Source organism: Pan paniscus, chromosome 3 (assembly GCF_029289425.2).
Source record: "Pan paniscus chromosome 3, NHGRI_mPanPan1-v2.0_pri, whole genome shotgun sequence".
Lineage (NCBI taxonomy): Eukaryota > Metazoa > Chordata > Mammalia > Primates > Hominidae > Pan > Pan paniscus.
In genome coordinates, this window is record NC_073252.2 from 159,343,428 (window position 1) to 159,365,290 (window position 21,863).

General features: G+C 33.4%; 1 protein-coding gene across 4 annotated transcripts in view; it reads right to left on the minus strand.

Annotated features, from left to right (window-relative positions):
- FSTL5 (follistatin like 5) overlaps nt 1-21,863 on the minus strand; it is a 778,780-nt gene that overhangs the window by 142,746 nt on the left and 614,171 nt on the right. For all 4 annotated transcript variants that reach the window (XM_034959355.3, XM_014344780.4, XM_034959354.3 and 1 more), the window contains exons 9-10: nt 15,772-15,933; nt 11,400-11,534 (exon numbers count right to left, since the gene is read on the minus strand). In XM_034959355.3, the coding sequence (XP_034815246.2) occupies nt 11,400-11,534; nt 15,772-15,933 (297 nt within the window). The remainder of the gene's footprint in view (nt 1-11,399; nt 11,535-15,771; nt 15,934-21,863) is intronic.

Sequence of the window (21,863 nt, forward strand, 5' to 3'; positions counted from 1 at the left end):
GTATTAAACAGACAGTACATCAATTTAGGGGAAAGATATACAAATGGGCATACCATTTTACTGCGTGAGATAGAAAAGTATCTTTTAATAAATTTCACATGAAGTCCTTGCCCATGCCTATGTCCTGAATGGTAATGCCTAGGTTTTCTTCTAGGGTTTTTATGGTTTTAGGTCTAACGTTTAAGTCTTTAATCCATCTTGAATTAATTTTTGTATAAGGTTTAAGGAAGGGATCCTGTTTCAGCTTTCTACATATGGCTAGCCAGTTTTCCCAGCACCATTTATTGAATAGGGAATCCTTTCCACATTGCTTGTTTTTCTCAGGTTTGTCAAAAATCAGATAGTTGTAGATATGCGGCGTTATTTCTGAGGGCTCTGTTCTGTTCGATTGATCTATATCTCTGTTTTGGTACCAGTACCATGCTGTTTCGGTTACTGTAGCCTTGTAGTATAGTTTGAAGTCAGGTATCGTGATGGCTCCAGCTTTGTTCTTTTGGCTTAGGACTGACTTGGTGATGCGGGCTCTTTTTTGGTGCCATATGAACTTTAGTTTTTTCCAATTCTGTGAAGAAAGTCATTGGTAGCTTGATGGGGATGGCATTGAATCTATAAATTACCTTGGGCAGTATGGCCATTTTCACGATATTGATTCTTCCTACCCATGAGCATGGAATGTTCTTCCATTTGTTTGTATCCTCTTTTATTTCATTGAGCAGTGGTTTGTAGTTCTCCTTGAAGAGGTCCTTCACATCCCTTGTAAGTTGGATTCCTAGGTATTTTATTCTCTTTGAAGCAATTGTGAATGGGAGTTCACTCATGATTTGGCTCTCTGTTTGTCTGTTATTGGTGTATAAGAATGCTTGTGAAAAGCCAAAATTGACAAATGGGATCTAATTAAACTAAAGAGCTTCTGCACAGCAAAAGAAACTACCATCAGAGTGAACAGGCAACCTACAAAATGGGAGAAAATTTTCGCAACCTACTCATCTGACAAAGGGCTAATAGCCAGAATCTACAATGAACTCAAACAAATTTACAAGAAAAAAACAAACAACCCCTTCAAAAAGTGGGCGAAGGACATGAACAGACACTTCTCAAAAGAAGACATTTATGCAGCCAAAAAACACATGAAAAAATGCTCACCATCACTGGCTATCAGAGAAATGCAAATCAAAACCACAATGAGATACCATCTCACACCAGTTAGAATGGCAATCATTAAAAAGTCAGGAAACAACAGGTGCTGGAGAGGATGTGGAGAAATAGGAACACTTTTACACTGTTGGTGGGACTGTAAACTAGTTCAACCATTGTGGAAGTCAGTGTGGCGATTCCTCAGGGATCTAGAACTAGAAATACCATTTGATCCAGCCATCTCATTACTGGGTATATGCCCAAAGGCTTATAAATCATGCTGCTATAAAGACACATGCACACGTATGTTTATTGCGGCACTATTCACAATAGCAAAGACTTGGAACCAACCCAAATGTCCAACAATGATAGACTGGATTAAGAAAATGTGGCACATATACACCATGGAATACTATGCAGCCATAAAAAATGATGAGTTCGTGTCCTTTGTAGGGACATGGATGAAATTGAAAATCATCATTCTCAGTAAACTATGGCAAGAACAAAAAACCAAACACGGCATATTCTCACTCATAGGTGGGAATTGAACAATGAGAACACATGGACACAGGAAGGGGGACATCATACTCTGGGGACTGTTGTGGGGTGGGGGGAGGGGGGAGGGATAACTTTAGGAGATATAACTAATGCTAAATGACGAGTTAATGGGTGCAGCACACCAGCATGGCACACGTATACATATGTAACTAACCTGCACATTGTGCACATGTACCCTAAAACTTAAAGTATGATAATAATAAAATAAAATAAAAATAAATAAATTTCACATTTAACAACATTTCATGTTTAACATAAATATAAAATGCACATATAGTTGGGATTTAAAGCGAAAAAGGAGGAAGAACAATAATCAAACTGTCTGATTTACTCTATCTGACTTATTCAGACACAGTCAGCCTTTATCAGAATTCAGGTATTTGGGTAAATAGAGGACAATAGGAAACACAGTTGTATAATCTGGGCTGTTGGCACACAGTTAATAGAAATATATGGCATAAATTAGACTTCACAAAACTTTGAGAAAACACCCCACTTCAGCCCCTTACCCCAGAGTTTGGGCATTTCAAAGATACATTTGTTTTGTTAACTCTTTGCACATTTATGCCATTATTTGACCGAATTCCTGCAACAGAGAACACTAAGAGAATCATAAAGTGATGATAATTCTACTTTTGTTAAACTTAAGAACACAGTTATTTGGTAAAGGATTAACTATATTTGAAGCCTTTGGAATTAGAAAACCTCAAAGAGAGTCCTAACATTTTCTCCTGAACACAAGAAATACAACGTTAGTATGTACATATTTTTAAGTTCAATAGAGACTGTATACTCAGCACTGTCACTATATGTTAAGTGTATTCAGTCCACATGCCTAAAGTCATATAAATAAAATTTCATCATCATCGTCAACTTATCCTAAAATAAATTAGTCACATTGGCATTGTGTAATATGAGATAGGAGGTTCATTAAAGGTATATAATGCCTTGCAGAGAAAATTCAGGCAGTACATCAAAATAAGAAAGCATTACTTCTTATTTTGTTGTGTAGACAATAAAGATGCCCAGTAGTTTACGGTTGCTGAAAACCTGTCAATTTTAGTGACATTCAGATCACATAGTATCTTGTTAGATAATAAAGCCCTGCTTTTGTGCAAAAAGTGGCAACATGTTAGAAACAGATCTATTTAATGATATTGAAGGGTATTATTTTAAAAATATAGTCTTCAGATATAGAAGTCACAAGACAGGTATTTTCGGTATGTTCTGGGTAAAAAGATGAAAAGACTTATAGAACAAGTTACCTCACAGGGTGTGAAATGACATTGGCCAAATTGAGAAGCATGAATATTGGAATTTATTATAAATAATGAAAGTTTATAAAATAATAAATGCTTATCAAGCATGGTTAACTTCGACATGACTCTTCGTCTTAAGACATTTTATTTCATAATAACCTTATTGCTATATAAATCTTATATCAAATATTAAACAAGTAATTTGGGGCTTTTCAAAAAGAAATGCAAATTGTTAATTTCTGCTTTAAGTTATAATTAGTATATATTCTCTATAGAATTATATTTAATAAAATATATGAAAATTAATATTTTTATTCATTGATTTATTTTTTCCATAAATATTTGTTTTTATTTGGTTCTATTTGACTCTAGCTCTTAGCTCATCATTATCAGGATAAAATCCTACCCGGCTGTGATGTCTGCACTTTATCTTTATGGATTTTTGCTGTATGTTATTATTCTATCTATCTCACAGTTATTGAGTGTAAAAACAAAACAAAACAATTATTAATCTGATTACTGCTGCACCTAATATTGGTTGAGTCTAGAAATAATTACTAATCGATGACTTTTGCATTTGGCTTCATTTATACCTCTTTTTAGACTATATTATTCAACTGTTTATATTATCTTCCTAGCCTCTGTAGAGATTAATAAGATCCTATATAAGTGATCTCATTAAATCTATGCAACCTGCCTTTTGAAGTAAGTATTTCCTCATTCTATAGAAATAGAAAGTAAATGAAGACTAAAGAGGTTAATTAATTTGTTTATGTTATCAGAATCTATTCTATTTCTAAAGTTTATGATAGTCATATTCATACGATCTTTATAGGTAAAAAGAGCAATAAGGTAATATTTCCAACTGCTTGTGACAATAATTTAAAAATGGTGTATCTAGCCTTATAGTATATTTATTATATTTAGACCGTAAAATTCTATTATAATATATTTAGACATACTCTGATACTCTCAAACAGCTGGATTAATCATATTCCTTGCTAAAATCATAGCAAGATGTGAATCAGTCTGTTATTAGCACTTAATGCAGCCTGTAGCTTAAAAGCTTCCTGTAGAAGCCTATGTTCACATCACTTTTTATTTAACTTCATATTGAGGATGAACCTTTATTACCTGGGAATTGACTTCCCTTGGGAATGAAAATGTGTCAAGTGCTTATGCTATGTACAAGACGTTTTCAAATAAATAATGTGTTACCTCTATCTAAATCCCTTCACATAATTTATATCTTCTCCTACTCCCTGTTGTGAGCAACCACACAATCCCCTATGGTCCAGTTCTACTGTTCTTTGCATTTAAATCCTCCCTGTATGTCACTCTATTAAATCTTAGTTATGAAAACCTATCTCTAATGTAACTGTAGAGTAGATTATTTTGAAGCACATATTTTTTGTCGTTCAATTTCTCACATGAGAAAACTTCCAGTGATATTTGTTGACAAAGTTAGACACTGTAAATCAAAGTTTCCCACTTCAAAGATTAGGGTAGAAGCAAAACACAAACTCCTTAGCCATATGATGCTTTGCATGAATTGTTCTCTCAATAGTATCATATTTCTGGCAAATGTAGTGTAGGAAAAAATGTGATTGATACTACTATGAGCTCTCTATTATGTAGAAAATAGCTGGATGATTACTCCGAAGCTGTATCCAGACAAAGTGAGTCTTTGTTGTGTTATTTACCCCCAAAGTTACAAATCTTTCCCCATTTTTATTGTTGTCTACATGGGATTCAATACCTCTCTTCTCTGCATCTTTGAAAAACAGAAGAAAAGTGCATTACAGAATAATTCTCAAATATATACTAGAAGTATAAATTGACTCAATGTAAAAGCGGACTAAAGTGTAGCTTCTGCTTTGATTGTGACAAAAGTGAACTCTAGAAAAAGATTTTGAAATTTATTTAAAGTATCTTAATATATACACTAAATAATAAAAGGTATACTCAATCAGTGGAGTCCATTTTTTAAATGTTAAGAGAGATAATATTTAATATTTGAATGCATAAAAATGGATGCCCCTACATACTCATATCTGCCTATAGCTATGCTATCAATATTTGTATGCATTATTATAAAACTCTGATTTGTAGCAATTATTGGGTTTTCTAGGCTTTTGAGAAATAGATTTTTGTCAGTGTTTTTAGCAATAAGAAATTATTTTTAGAGGGCCGGGCGCGGTGGCTCACGCCTGTAATCCCAGCACTTTGGGAGGCCGAGACGGGCGGATCATGAGGTCAGGAGATCTAGACCACCCTGGTTAACATGGTGAAACCCCATCTCTACTAAAAATACAAAAAAATTAGCCGGGCGTGGTGGTGGGCACCTGTAGTCCCAGCTACTTGGGAGGCTGAGGCAGGAGAATGGCATGAACCCGGGAGGCAGAGCTTACAGTGAGCGGAGATAGCGCCACTCCAGCCTGGGCAACAGAGCAAGACTCCGTCTCAAAAAAAAAAAAAAAAAAAAAAGAAATTATTTTTAGAAAACAAATGTGAGTCAGAGGAACAGAGGAAGAGCTACTTTATGTCTTGCACTATGACAAGTGCTTTATATGTAAGATCGAAACAGAAATCTCTTGATGTATTAGTATTTATTTCATATTAAAGATAAGAAAACTAAAGCCCAGAGAGGCCATGTAGTACCCCCACATCAGAGAAGTGTTGTGTGATTCCAACACACATTTTGCAAAATTTATACTCTTCAGTTACAACAATTTGCTTTTTCATTTAAAAATTGTATCCTATCACTACTGAAAACAATCCCTGAAATTATTTTTGGTAGATTTATACAAGTCAATAATTTCTTAATATGTGCAAATAAGAAAAGTGTATTTATTACTAATGGGTCTTTGATTGGTTCTTTTGGCATTTTTGAAAATATCTTTCCAGACACACAATAACAGTGGGGGACTTCAACACTCCACTGACAACATTAGAAATATCTTTGCAGCAGAAACTGAAAAAGAAATTTTGGACTTAAAATTGACAGCTGACCAATGGGACCTAATACAAAGCTACAGAATACTCCACCGAATCACCACAGAATATACATTCTTCTCTTTTGCCCATGGATTGCCCACATGCTTTGCCATAACACAAGTCTTAATAAATGCAAAAAAATCAAAATAATATCAAGCACTCTCTCAAACCACATTGCAAAGAAAATAGAAATCAATACCAAGAAGATCTCTCAAAACAACAGAAATACAGAGAAATTAAAAAACTTGCTTCTGAACAACTCTTGAGTGAACAATAAAGTTAACGCAGAAATAAAAAAAAATCTTTGAAATTAATGAAAATAGAGACACAATTTAAAATCTTTGGGTTGCTGCTTAAGCAGTGTTAAGAGAAAAGTTCATAGTGGTAAATACCTGCATCAAGAGGTTAGAAAGACCTCAAGTTAGCAATCCAACATCAGACTTAGAACTAGGGAAAAAAAAAAAAAAAAAAAAAAAAAAAAGGCAATCCAATTCCAAACCTAATTGAAGAAAATAACTAGAATGAGAGAAGAACTGAACAAAATTGAGAACTAAAAGTCCTTACAAAAGATTAATAAAGCAAGAGTTTGTTTTTTAAAAGAATAAAAAAGTTGACCACTAGCTAGATTAATGAAGGGGGAAAAAAAGAGAAGATCCAAGTGAGTTCAATCAGAAATGGCAAAGATGACATTACAAATGATCCCTCAGAAATAGAAAAGATCCTCAGAGACTATTATGAACACCTCTATGCACACGAATTAGAAAATCAAGATGAAATGTATAAATTCTTGGAACCACATAACCCTTCAAGATTGAACAAGAAGGAAAGTGAAAACCTGACTAGACCAATAAGTTTGGAAATTGAGTAAGTAAGTAATACAAAATGTACCGGCCAAAAAGAGCCTTGGACCAGAAGAATGAACAGCCAAATTCTACCAGACATACAAAAAAGCATGGATACCAATCCTACTGAAACTATTCAAAAAAATTGAGGAGGAGGGCCTTCTCTCTAACTTATTCTATGAAGCCACCATCATCCTGATACCAAAATCTTGCAGAGTCACAACAACAACAACAAAAAAGAAAACTTCAGGATAATATCCCTGATGAACATAGATGCAAAAATCCTCAATAAAGTACTAGCAAACTGAACCCAGTAGAATATCAAAAAGTTAATTCATCATGATCAAGTATGCTTTATTCCTGGATTCAAGGGTGGTTCAACATATGCAAATCAACAAATGTAATTCACCACACAAATATAATTAAAAACAAAGACCATATGATCTCCCAAGAGATGCAGGAAAAGCCTTTGATAAAATCCAATATTCATTCACGGTAAAACCTCAACAGAAGAGGCATCAAAGGAACATACCTTAAAATAATAAGAACCACCTTATGACAAACCCACAGCCAACATCATACTGAATGGGCAAAAGCTGGAGGTATTTCTCTTGAGAACTGGAACAAGAAAGGAATGCCCACTCTCACTACTCCTATTCAACATAGTACTGGAAGTCCTACCCAGAGCAATGAGGCAAGAGAAAGAAATAAAAGACATCCAAATAGGAAAAGAAGAAGTCAAAGCATCTCTCTTTGCTGGGAATATGATCCTATACATAAAAAACCCTAATGATGCTGCAAAAAGCTTCATGAAACTGACAAATTCAGCAAAGTTTCAGCATACAAAATCAATATACAAAAACTAGCAACATTTCTATATACCAATTCCATTGTAGCTGAGAACCAAATTGAAAACACAATTCCATTTATAATAGCTAAAATTATATGTAATACATAGGAATTTATTTAACCAATTATGTGAAAGATCTCTACAAGGATAACTACAAAACACTGCTGAAAGAAATCATAGATGACACAAATGAACGGAAAAGTATTTCATGCTCACGTACTGGAAGAATCAATATTGTTAAAATGGCCGTACTATCCAAAGCAATTTACAGATTAAAAGATGTCCCTACCAAAATACCAATGTTGTATCTCACAGTATTAGAAAAATCTATCCTCAAATTCATTTGGAACCAAAAGAGAGTATGAGTAGCCAAAGCAATCCTAAGCAAAAAGAACAAATCCATAGGCATCACACTATACTTCACACTATACTACAGGGAGACAGTAACCAAAACAGCATGGTACTGGTATAAAAACAGACACATAGAGCAATGGAATGAAACAGACACCCCAGAAATAAACTCATACACTTACAACTATCTTATCTTTGACAAAATAGACAAAAAAAGCAACAGGGAAAGGACTATCTATTCAGTAAATTGTCTTGGGATAACTGGCTAGCCACATGCAGAAGAATGACACTGTACCGCTACCTCTTACCATACACACAGATTAACTCAAGATGGGTTAAAGATTTCAGTGTAAGACCTTAAATTATAAAAATCCTAAAAGTAAAAGTGGGAAATACCCTTCTCAACATTGGTTTTGGCAGAGAATTTATGGCTAAGTCCTCAAAAGCAATCGCAACAGAATAATAATTGACAAGAGTGCCTAATTAAACTAAAGAGCTTCTGTACAGCAAAAGAAATTACTAACAAAGTAAACAGAAAGCCTACAGAATGGGAGAAAATATATGTAAACTATGCAAGCAATAAAATACTAATATCCAGAATCTACAAAGATCTTAAATCAACAAGCAAAAATCAAATAATCCAATTTAAAAATGGGAAAAGCATAAGAACAGACACTTATCGAAAGAAGCCATACAAATGGTCAGCAAACATATGAAAAATGCTCCACATCATCACTCTGATTTGCATAGAGAAATGCAAATCAAAACTGCTATAAGATATCATCACACACCAGTCAGAATGGCTATTATTAAAAAGTCAAAAAACAGTAGATGCTGGCAAGGTTATGGAGAAAAGCGAATGCCTATATCCTGTTGGTGGGAGGGCAAACTTGTTCAGCCACTGTGGTTAGCAGTTTGGAGATTTCTCAAAGAACTTAAAACAGACGTTACTATTTGACCCAGCAATCCCATTACTGGATTTAGATCCAAAATAAAATAAATCATTCTACCGAACAGACACATGCACTTGCATGTTTGTTGCAGCACTATTCACAATACTAAAGACATGGAATCAATCTAGGTGCCTATCAATGGTGGGCTGGTTAAAGAAAATGTGGTACATATACATCATGGAATACTACTCAGCCATAAAGAAGAATGAAATCATAGTCTTTGAAACAAAATGAATGAAGCTGGAGGCCATTATCGTAAGTGAATTAATGCAAGAACAGAAAACCAAATACCACATGTTCTCACTTATAAGTAGGAGCTAAACATTGAATACACATAGACATAAAGATGGGAAAAATGGACACTGGGAACTACTAAAGGAGCGAAGTATGAAAGGAGGCATGGGCTGAAAGATAATCTATTGGGTACTATGCTCACTACCTGGATGATGTGATCACTTGTACCCCAAACCCCAGCACCAAGAAATATACCCATGTAACACACCTGCACATGCACTCTTTATAATAAAATTTGAAATTATTGAAAAAATAAAAATAATAAAGAAAGAAAATATCTAGCATTCCAAAATACAAATGTGCCATGTATATCTAATACCAGTCTCTTTCCATGAAATTACTAGAAAAGAACCCAGATCCACAATCCTTAAGATGGGGGTTACAAAAGGCAGTAATTTTCACTACTATGAAATCCACCTGATTTTGGTTTTCTTTTGTTATACAGAATTCTGGCATTTAACTATTAGGAGGCATCCCAAGGGAAACTATCTTCTATCAAGTAGACATTATTACATTTTCTGTTTATACTTTTCCATAGTTGCTAATATTCTACTCAGTTTACTTATTTAGTATTGTCCTGATTTTAATTACATGCATGATTATTTTTTAAATGGGCACTTTTACTTCAACAAGATTAAACCTTGTCAAAAATTTAATCCTGTTAAATCTTCTCCTAAAATTTTCCTAGAATTCACACACTAAAAGCTTGTATGATTTGTTGACTAAGGGAGCTTTGGCTAGGTGTTTTACTGTTGTAACTAGAGAAATATATTAAAAAGTACTTGACAAACATTAAAATAAATTAAGAATATGGAGTTGATATTAAAATCTGTTTCACAAACATCATCATAAGGACAAAGAAAACAAACATTTTTAATTACTTGTCACTTCAAATTAATTTTTAACAGAAAGTGAATTACAAGTTAGTATTGGCTGTACCACATAAAAGGAATAGAGCAAAGGAATTATGGTGGACCTTATGCAGGCCATTAAATCCAGCTTTTTTTCTCTTTTTTCAACCTAAAGACTTTCCTTCTTAAATATTTCTTTATAATGATGGTTGTCCTAACCAGACAAAATGAAGATAATGATATGCTAGTAGTTGGGACCTGGGTAAGGTCCTTCTTTCTCAATGGATCCACTCATGTCAATATGCACTAAGTGACTTAAGAAGTAATAGGAAGACTCCTGGCTGGATCAATGCTTTAACCTTGTTCAAACACTGGATTCAGAAAAATGGGCCTGTCAAGTTAGAGGGTCCAATAATATCAGACTCTTGCAAAACATATATTAATAACAGCGTAACAAGTAGGATTGAAGAGCAGAGAACAAGGGGAGTAGTCACTTCAAGCACATCCAGGCCCTATCCCAAAACAGCCACACTGTGGCACGTGTATACCAAGGGAATAAAATGGCTGTTTGTTTGCTTGCAAAGAATGCACTTGATAAATGCTATAATAGTAGTTTGAGTTCCAAACAATTCAGCTATCATAAAAAGCAATCCATCCTCAGCATCCCCACCCTATCTCTATCCCTTTTGCCAAGTAATTAAACAAAATAAAAGAGAAGAAGACATTTGGGGTATAACTCCAGGAGACAATCAGACAACATGAACCATGATGGCAAAGGATTTTTAGCACTAAACCAAGAACAGCAACAGTGTAGTTTTTGTGTCAGGGGCAGTGAGTGCCTTACAGTGGCAGTTACCACTGAACCTTCTGTAGAGAAGGATGCTGTACAGGTCTTAATCCAGTGACTGCAATGTAACTGACAGGAAAACAAATATAGTAATTTATTCTACCTAGAAGATACACACTGGATACATTTGGGGGCCTTGAATTCCCCACATTTAATTGAGGAGAGGGATTTTGCAAGAGATATAAATTCCTCCAAGAGCAAATGGGAAGACAGGACCTGAAACACCATATGTACACTTGCAAAAAAATAAAATCTAGTGTTGTAATGAAAATTTCACAACTTTTTTTCATCTTTAAATCTGCTTTTAGTATTTCAAGATTTCTATCCTTCCTACATATAAAATCTATTTGTTATAATGCATTGTGCAATTCACAGTTTTCTGGTGTCTTTACTTTTTAAAAAAAGCTGTAAAAAAGTATGTTGAATATGGTGTGTGTGTGCTGTGGGGTGGTTCAATACATACGGGTCTTTCTAGCAGAGTCTTCCACAAAAAGAGAAGAGATGTCTTCATCCACTCCTGCTTCATTCTTTGCGATACAAGTGTATGCTCCAGTATCTTCATAGCGCACATTGCTTATGTGAACCTCACTGCCATTTGCTGAAAAAAGAAGGGAAATGCAACTTGTAAACTACAATTTCAGTTTTGGAACAGTGCTTTTTGATTACACAGTCAAACAGTTCTCTTGGCTTGTCCTAATTAAACTGTTTCCCTTCCTACTTCCATACTTTGAAGGCATGCCAAATTATTCCAGAAGCATTCAAGTGTTCATAAACTGTGCTGTCATTCTATAAGAGAGCCCAATACTCTATATCAAATGCATAGTTTATGTTTTGTATCATTTCCTATATTCTACATTGTATATGAGGTATTTCATATTGATAAGTATAATTTCATTTATATATTTACTTATAATATTCAGAACCTACATTCCCCTAAGATTTTTCAGAAGTCTAATAATAGCAATATGATTAGTTTGCAGGTAAATGTATATGAAAGATGTTTTCAGAGTAATTAATTGAGCTAAATCATGCAGGTATACTATTGCCATTCATCAAACATTATTATTATTATTATTATTATTATTATTATTATTATTGTGAGACAGAATCTCATTCTGTCACCCATGCTGGAGTACAGTGGCACGATCTCAGCTCACTGCAACCTCCGCCTCCCGGGTTCAAGCAATTCTCCTGCCTCAGCTTCCTGAGTAGCTGGGACTACAGGCCCACTGCGCCACCCCGGGCTAATTTTTTGTATCTTTAGTAGAGATGGGGTTTCACCATGTTTGCCAGGCTGGTTTCGAACTCCTGACCTCAGGTTATCTTTGGTATAGGCCTGCCTCGGCCTACCAAAGGGCTGGCATTACAGGCGTGAGCCACCGCACCTGGCAGTTGAGTGTTTGTTATAGTCATTTGTTTAAGTTTCTCTTTCCTTTCTTTTCTTTTTCTTTGTTTTCCTTTTGTTTTCTTTCTGTGTGTATGTGTGTGTGTGCATGCCTGTGTGGGTACTGTGTGTGTGTTTGTGTACATATTTGTGTCTGTGTGTTCCATGTTGTTCAGTTACAAGAACCACACATGCAGAATGGGAAATGACTATCTGTGACAGGTAGAAGGCAACGTAATCAGTGTGGTTTGGGAAAACAAGGGTAGAAAGCCAATGAGAAAACAGCTTGATTGCCATCGCTAGGAGCCAGTAGCTCTCAAGGGATGTGAGATATGGACAGGCAGTGGATGTGGACGTTTGAGAGACATAATCATTTGAATAACTTGAAGTTGTTTCTTTATTTGCAAATGCTTACTACACACCCTCATTCCCCACATCATTCACTGAGAATCACTACTCCAAAAAAGGGGTTGGCAGGTTTTCATTTTGTTGCAACAGGCCAGGTGTAAATAATTTAGGTTTTGTGGGCCACACAATTTCTGTGGCAACTACTCACCTCTGCCACAGCAGCATTAAAGCAGCCAGGCAATATGTTTTGAAAAATGAGTGCAACTGTATTCTAAACACAAACCAACAACAACAACAACAAAAAGAAAGCAAAAACAAAAACAAAAAAACCCACCTTTATTTAAAAAAAACAGACAGCTATCTAGATATGGTCTGTGGGTCTTAGTTTATAGGAACCTGCTCTAAAGATAGGTAGTAAACAATGTATTTACATTTGCTTCACCTTCTTGTTTTATATAAGATACGGCCTCCTCCAAAATCATACCTTTTTTTTTTTTTTCAGGATCCACACACTTAACAGCTTAAATTCTCTGGGTTTTGTTTTGAAATACCAAATAAATTTCTTCCTTCTTTAAATGCTGTCTCCCAATATTTTTACATGTTCTCCTAACCTATATGGCCCATTGTCTTTCCTTCTCTTCCTATATAATCTAGCATTCTTAGACGTTACCACTTTATTGCCAGAACTACCAATCCCTTTATCTATTTATCATCCTGACACATCTGCCTTCCTAACCTCTAGAGCTAGAATAAGCTAACCCATCTCTGCATCTGGTGTCCCTGCACCTAGTTCTTTGAGTAAGTTATAAGACTATTGCATAAGCGAGTTTATAATTTTCAGATTCACAGTTTTCAATTCCTAGGACATTCAAAACTACTTGCTATTCATTTCACTTGACCTTTCCAGTTAGGTACCTTTCATATCCACCTCTACTTTTACTTCAAATCTTTATATACTTTGTTTGATGTTTCCCATCATAATACTAACTTCACTCTCAGCAAGTGATCTTGCTCTTTCAATCGTGAGGTAAATAGAAGTGATCAGAAAGCAACCTCAAAACTTTCCGTTCCTAGTTTCACCTTGATTTATTTCTCACAGGAAATTTTCTGTTTCTTTCCAAGGCAAATCTCCCCTTATTTCTTATTGATTTCTATGACTCTTCCTGCAGGCTTCATCCTTCTCATTTCTCCCTACTGATACTTTCTCAGATTGATGAATTATCCAAGAAATATCTCCATCAGTTCTAAGCCTCCCCACCAGGAGCTACTACCTTCTATTTTTTTTTCCTTTCAGAATCTGGCCAAAAAAGATTTTTGTATTTCTTATCTCCTTTTCGTTTCTAAACACACTGAAAACTGATTGTTACTGATACTGTTTTTCTAAATGTCGCAAGAACATGCTCATCACCTGAAGTAAACACTTATCAATGCCTTTTATTGAACTTTCTATGCATTTGCCATTGTTGAACTCTTTAACTTTCTCTTCTTCCATATTATCACCTAGTCTCCTGTCTCTTGATGAATTTTAGTCTCTTACTGTTATTTTCTTCATTTGCCTGTTAATAAAATATTTGTGCTTTCTTGGGATTTTACTCTCTCTAATTCACATATTATCCCAGCCATTGCCATAGATACTAAATTAGTGTCTGGACTTGGACTTCACACACAAACACTAAAGAAGCATCTCATGAATGAGTAGATAATTAAACAGTTATTAAGCCACATGGAGTTTTATACCCCTATGTGTGTAGAATTATCTCTTCTCTCCTTTTATTTTTTGTCATATTCTCTTTAAACTTCAACTGTTTTTCCCTGTTGTAAAAATTTACAGTAATTTATTTGCAAGCACCTCCTCTTTTCAAATGTTGAGTCTGGAGTGTAACAACTTCAAAAATTTGTTGTCATGTATATTCCTGAAAGCAAAATTTTGATATACTTTTATAATATGGTTTATTGCTATTAAATGGGCAAGAGACAAAGTCAGAAGCTATTTAGACTTTTATTCATTTAATTTCTGTTAATAAGTCTTCTCCTCTCAGATTATAGACCTCTTGAGGTAATCACTAGATATGTGTGCAAATGTGTCTGACCTACGTATGCACATTAGTGATTTCTAGGATTAAAGTTTTTAAAGTTTAAGGACACTTTCACAGACATGTCTCTATTGACTTGCAAGAATAAGTAGAAGTTTTAAAAAGTTTTATTTAAAAATGTATAATGATTATATATATCCACTATTAAAGTGGAATAATAATAGAACTCTATGTAATAAAGTGACAAAATATGTTCATGTTTAATAATATAAAGAAAATTAAAGTCATAAAATAAGAACTATAATGCCCATGAAGAAGATACTCCAGTAAAATGAGTGTTGTGTGTTACCCCTAACAATGAAAAAAAGGTTTGTGGTTTATTTTTAATGCTAGTATAATTAATATATTATATGCAACTGCTTTTAGACTACTTAAATTATTTGACCTTACAAATCTTGCCTGGTTTTGTTTATTTTCCACATATTTGGGATTATTATTATCTAATATACAGTAATTTATTCATGTCTACACATTAGAAGATTAGAATATGTACAAAATTTTATATATTAGAATGTAATACAAACTTTAAAAAATGTAAATGGAAAACATTTAGTAACTTTTTGATATTCTTCTCCCTTCATTTACAAAATATGCTAAAAATCCACTAAAAATTCTGTATTGAAATCCTCTATAATACATATTCAAGGTATTATTTAAACACTTAAAAAGTAACTTCAGAAATGAATTTCTATAAAAGAATCTAATTATTCCGCTCAGTATAACTGCTATAATTCACAGGACAAGTATTTTAAAGATACATAATTTAATATTTTACTTATCACCAAAATAATGACATAATTAATCATTATGACAAGACTATTATTAAAAACACTAAAATGTTAAAAGAATCTTTCCCATATAATTTCTTAGATATAAGCATTTTTTTCATATTTGTGACATTCTGTTGCCACCAACACTCATTTTTCTTTTATTTTCCAAAGAACGTTATAAATTTTAGTATAAATTTTCAACATGGTCATTTAAGAGAAAAAAATGCAAGTAAAAAGCACCTTGAAGCGTGAGTTGTTTGGACAGCTTTGGTGTAATATCAATTCCATTCTTCAACCAGCCAAGCTGAGGCTTTGGTATGCCCTCTGCATGGCACCTAAGACTGGCAGTTACCCCAGGCTCTCTAGCCTGACTCTCTGGATACACCCGGATGACTGGAGGAACTAAAGGAAAAAATGAAAGAGAAAGTGAATTAGTGATTCATATTTTCTATTTAATTTTCCAAAAGAAAAATTGCAATAAGATAAATAATAAATTATATATTTTAATGATGCTATACATTTCTACAGATTGTAGTTTCCAAATAGCATTATCCACTGAAATGTACCAGTGTTACCTGTATAAAAACTATTCTGGGATTTTGCTAGGGAAAACATAAGATGAGCCTGGAATATCTTGTTTCAGAAATTAAACAAGTCCTCAAAGAATGATGAGGCATACCAAAAGGATACAGAAACCAGTTAAAAGAGACTCCAATTTGCTAAATATGGGACAATTTGAGCACTGAAATAATTAGTAATTACAAAGGAGTATAAGGAATTAAATAAAATCATGAATTCAGTTATATAAATAAATGAATGAGTATATAATGGAAGGAAAATAAAATATTTTTATTATAGCCTGTTAGGAAATTAATAATTCTGTTTACAATAGTATCAAAAAATAAAATATGTAGGAATAAAGTTCACCAAAGACATGCAAAACTTTCATACTAAATACTATGAAACTTTGTTGAAAGAATTTAAAGAAGACCTAAATAAATCCGAAGACACTTTGTATTCCTGGATTGAAAGAACTGATTGGTAACATGGTACAAACTGGTAAAGGCTATTGGTAAGGTGATCATACTCCCAAGTTGACAAAGACAAGTAAAAGAAAAACAAAGGTACAGTGTAATCCTTATCAAAGTTCTAACTGCATTTTTTTCGAGAAATTAAAAAAACTTATCCTCAGATAAATGTGAAATTACAGGAGACCCCCAAGTGGTGAAAAAAAAATCTTGAAAAAGTACAAAGCTGGAGGGCTCATACTTGCTGATTTCAAAACATGCAATGAAGCTACAGTAATCAAAGCAGTGCAATCCTGACACAAAGATGGAATAGAATTGAGAGTGCAGAAATAAACATACATTGATGGTCATTTTTTTCCCCAATTATTCTGGGACAATTGGAAAACCACATGCAAGAAAATAAGCCTGAACTCCTACCTCATACCATAAACAAAATTGAATTCAAAATAAATCAAAGACTTAAATGTAGGAGCTAAAACAATAAACTATCAGAAGAAAACATTGAGTAAATGTTTCAGATCTAGAAATGGACAATTGTTTCTTCTAGATATGACCCCAAAGCACAAGCAACAACAAAAACAAAATAAATGTTAGATTTTGTAGTGCATCAAATGACACTATAAAAAAGTATAAACACAACCCACAAAATAGGAAAAGATATTTGAAAATTCTGATAGTATCCAGAATATATAGAGAACTGTTACAAATCAGCAGCTAAAAAGCCAACAATGCAATTAAAATTTGGGACGAAAAAATTGAATAGTCATTTCTCTATTGAAGATGTATAAATGGCTAATTAAGCACATGAAAAGATTAAAAAATTAAAAAAAATCAAAAAGAGGGAAATGCAAATCAAAACCACTACATGATACCACTTCACACCCTCTAGAATGGCTATTTAAACAGATAAACAAAAATCAGAAAATAACATGTTGTTGATTGAGTATGTGGAGAAACTGGAACTCTTGCACATTGCTGGTGGGAATATAAAATGATGCAGCCATGCAATATATGGAGGAAAATACTAATGCATTCTACAACATGAATATTGGAGGTATCTGACACAAACGTTTACATATTATATTAATCCATTTATAAAACGTTCACAGTGGGCAAATCCATGGTGACAGAAAGCAGATTGGTTGTTGTTAGGGACTGAGGAAAGGGAGGAATGAGAAATGACTGCTTAATGGATATGAGGTTTATTTGGGGGTGACAATGTTCTAGGCTTAGATAGTGGTGATGGTTACACAACATTGTAAATATGTTATGAGCTACTGTGTGGTACATTTTGACACAGTTAAATGGCATGTGGATTTTATCTGAATAAAAAAGAAAGGAAAGGCAAAGGAGGCTAATGAAACACTCTAGACTAAAAAAGATGAGTTACAAGAAATAAATAAAACATGCAAATCAAGATTGGGTCCTGGACTTAGAAAAATAAGTTATAAAGTATATTACTAAGAGAACTGACAAAATTTAAATATGGTCCCTGTATTAGATATTGCGATACTACTAATGTTACATTTCCTGATTTGATAATTGCACTTTGATTAGGTAAAATAATTTTCTTTATAAAAGTCACTCACTGAATTAACTAGTGATGAATACAATCTGAAACTTTTTTCAATTATATAATCATTGATATTAAAATGAGATGTTGTAAATACAACATTAGGCATAATTACAGAAAGACTCAATTAAAAGTGAGATGTGGATTAATTGATAACTTTCTGTTTCTAGTAATGTTGAAAAAATGATAATGATTGATTCTGATTATCTTCCTGACTAGAATTTAAAATCTTGGAAAAGTTTACAGAAAGCATTTTCAGAAATCATAAGTAACTTAGGGATACAATGAGGAATGGCAGAATCAGTACAGAAGAAACTTTAAGGCTCATGGAAGTGAGCTACAACTGTTTCTCCCTCAAGAATAGTTCCCAAACCAGGTGAAGATTCTGAAGTCAGAGTTGATTACTAATCAAAGGTATTTTATTTCTGTCTCTCTCTCCCATGTATATACACACATGCATGTGTGTGCACACGTAATTTAAAAAATAATAAGACAACTTGAGAGGTTTTGTATTTTTCTCTTTTAGCCATTAATTAATTCAGTGTGTATTTCTTTAAGATCTGGCGCTGTTGCTACATTGAATCAAATATAGTGATTGATCTCTTCTACCTTACCAGACTCCAAAACTTCTGAGAAGCCAGGATTATGTACTTATTTTTGGTTTACAAATACATGCCAATATCAGGGAATCAGCTGATTCTGGTAGGCAGCCTCAACTAAAGTAAATGGGCTTAGTATTGTGGTCCCACAATAATTGTGGCTGGAGATTCTGGCATAGTAACTCTTTCTCTGTACTGGGTTACTAGTTGCGTTGCATTTAAGTGGCCACAAAATGTCCAAAGATTCATTGCAGAATCTCTGGTACCCCCCAGTGCCTGACAGTCATAGATGGAATACCTCTCTTAAAGAACCTATTATCTTTATAATTAAAATAATTTGGAAAATGGTTGATGAAATCAAATTTGCTGAATGCAACAAAATATCTCAAGGCTTTCCTTAAGAAAATACAAACTTAACCAATAAAAATAAAAACAACAGTCAAGTTTTAAAAAGCCACAAAATTCTGGTAACTGGAGTTATTCATCTAGGCTTCCTGTGTTTAAAGAGTTGATAGCTAAACATAAAAATTTAGGAAGCTATAAAACATAACGTTGTAATTAAAATAAATCAACTAGAAATGCTATATTTTTAAATAACAAAAATTGAAATTATAAACTCAATCTTTGTATTTAACTCCAGATTAGATACAGCTGAAGAAGAAAGGCGATAATAGAAAGTTAAGTCAGAAAAAAATCATAGCCACAATAAAGCACAGAGGTATAAAATATAGAAAATACAGATGAGAGAGTAAGTGAATATAGAATAGATTAAGAATACTATAAATATGCATATTATATATATACATATTATATATATATATACACATATATAAAACTGAAGAGAGCGATATTTGAAGAGGTAACCATTGTGATATTCTCAGTTCTGTGTAAGACATTAAATCAGTGATTCCAAAAGCCTAAAGATGATGAACTTTCTTAAGAAAGGTGACACATAGACATTACAGTAAAACTACAGAACACCAAAGAAAAAAAGACAAATCATAAAAAGCAACCCCAAGAAACAAAATGGCATACCAAGAAAGTCAGAATGAGAGCTAAATTCTTACAGAAACGGTAAAAACTAAAGAGAACAAATTATAGACAGCTTTATGCCAACACGTAACTTTAAATAAAATGAACAGATTTCTGGAAACGCAAGCATCTAGCAGAACCTACACAAAAAGTAGTATAAAATCTAAAAAGTCTTATAACATTTAAATACATTTAATTTATTTAAAAACTTTTAATCAAAGAAAACTTTAGAACTTTTCCAAAATAAAGTAAAAATAACATCAATCTTATACAAGCTCTTCTAGAAAATAAAATGGGGCTGGAGGCATCTCTTTAGTAGTGTTAAAATATCTCTATCAATTGTTGACACTCCTGTCTTCCAAAGATAGAGACTAACTGTTCTCACTTTACACATGGGACCTGTGGGCTGGATTTAATGACGTGCTGTGAATGAACAGAGCTGGGGCAAAGTAATGGTGCATAATATCCAGCATTAGGTCATAAAAGGTATTGCAATATTTTCATCGTTCTCTTGCTCCTGCAGAATTCAGCTGCCATGTCATAAGATACTCAATCACTCTTATGGGGATGCTTATATGCCAAGGGGCAGAGAGAGGCCCCATGACAACAGCCAGCAAAAAACTAAGGCCTCCTGCCAATAGCCACGTGAGTGAGTAATCTTGGAAGTAGTTATGCCAGCCGCAATCAAGCTTTCAGATGACTACAGCTCTGAACAACATGCTGATTGAAATCTCAGAAAAGAGATTGTGCCAGGATCACCTAGCTAAGCTGTTCTCAAATTATTTGATTATTTCATTTCTCTGTTTATTATTGCATATCTTGATTTTCCTATTATCTCAAAGAGCATAAATGTTTGTTGTTTCAGGCAACTAGTATTTTAGCTAATTTATTATGCAGCATAGATAACTAATAAAATCCCCAGCTGCTTTTTATGAAGTCAGCATAAACTTAATATCAAAATGTGACAAGGCATTAGAAGAAAGAATAATTAGTGATCAGTGTCACTCATGAAAATAGATGAAAAATTCCTGTATAAAATATTATCAAACAAAATTTATCAGAATACTAAAATGGTAATATACCATAATATATTGAGTTAATTATAGACATTCAAAAAATCACTGAATGTAATTCATCATATTAACAGTTTAAAGAAGTAAAATTGTATGATCTTTTCCAAAACTGCAGAAAAGTCATTTACCTTTAGAAAACAAAACAAGAAAATATTTTCTTCAGTATGATAAGGGTTATCTTAAGCACTTGTAGATGGCATAGAGTAAATTAAAATACAAAAGATTCTTTAGATGAATTGTGATAATAAGTGAATTTGGTATGTTTGCATGATACAAGTTTGCATATTTGTAAATACCAGTAACAAAATATTTCAAATATTTTAAGATTAATAAAGCAACAAATATATTAACTATCTACAAATATATTTAACATGTGGTGCTCAAGCCCTTTTTGAAACATTCTAAAACATTATTTAAAATGTTATTGATAAAAATGAAATAAGACTAAAATCAGTGGAGTAATAAACCATGTTCATGGTACCTTTAGTTATTATTGCCTCTAGTTACAATTATATTAATTTTATCCATCAAATCTTTTTCATTTGCATTCCCATTCCACAAAATTGGTAAAACCCATCTTTGTAGAAACAATCTAAATATGGTACCACTTACCAAAATGCTCACTTTTGTTCATTTAATTAGTCATATATTGATTACTTAATATCTGCGATAAACTGTAAACTGTTAGGTTGACACAGATGGACAACATATGTCTCGTATGTGCTGTTCAATAATGAAAACCAGGAAACAATAATTGTAACAGAACACTTTATGTCCTGTAATAGAGTTGAAAGAGGTGTGGTAGTTACAGAAAAATGGGAGTTATCAACACAAAGTTCGTTAAAGGAAAATGAACTGAATTTTGAAGTGTTTAGGGGAGTATGATAGGCAGTGTAGTGAATATGGTTGTGGGGAAGACATTTTCAGTATATGCACCATGCTGAACTTTTTATATTTTTCCAATGAGTGTATACTTCTTGAACTTGAGTTATATCATAGGTAGTTAGATACATGTCACATGCAATTG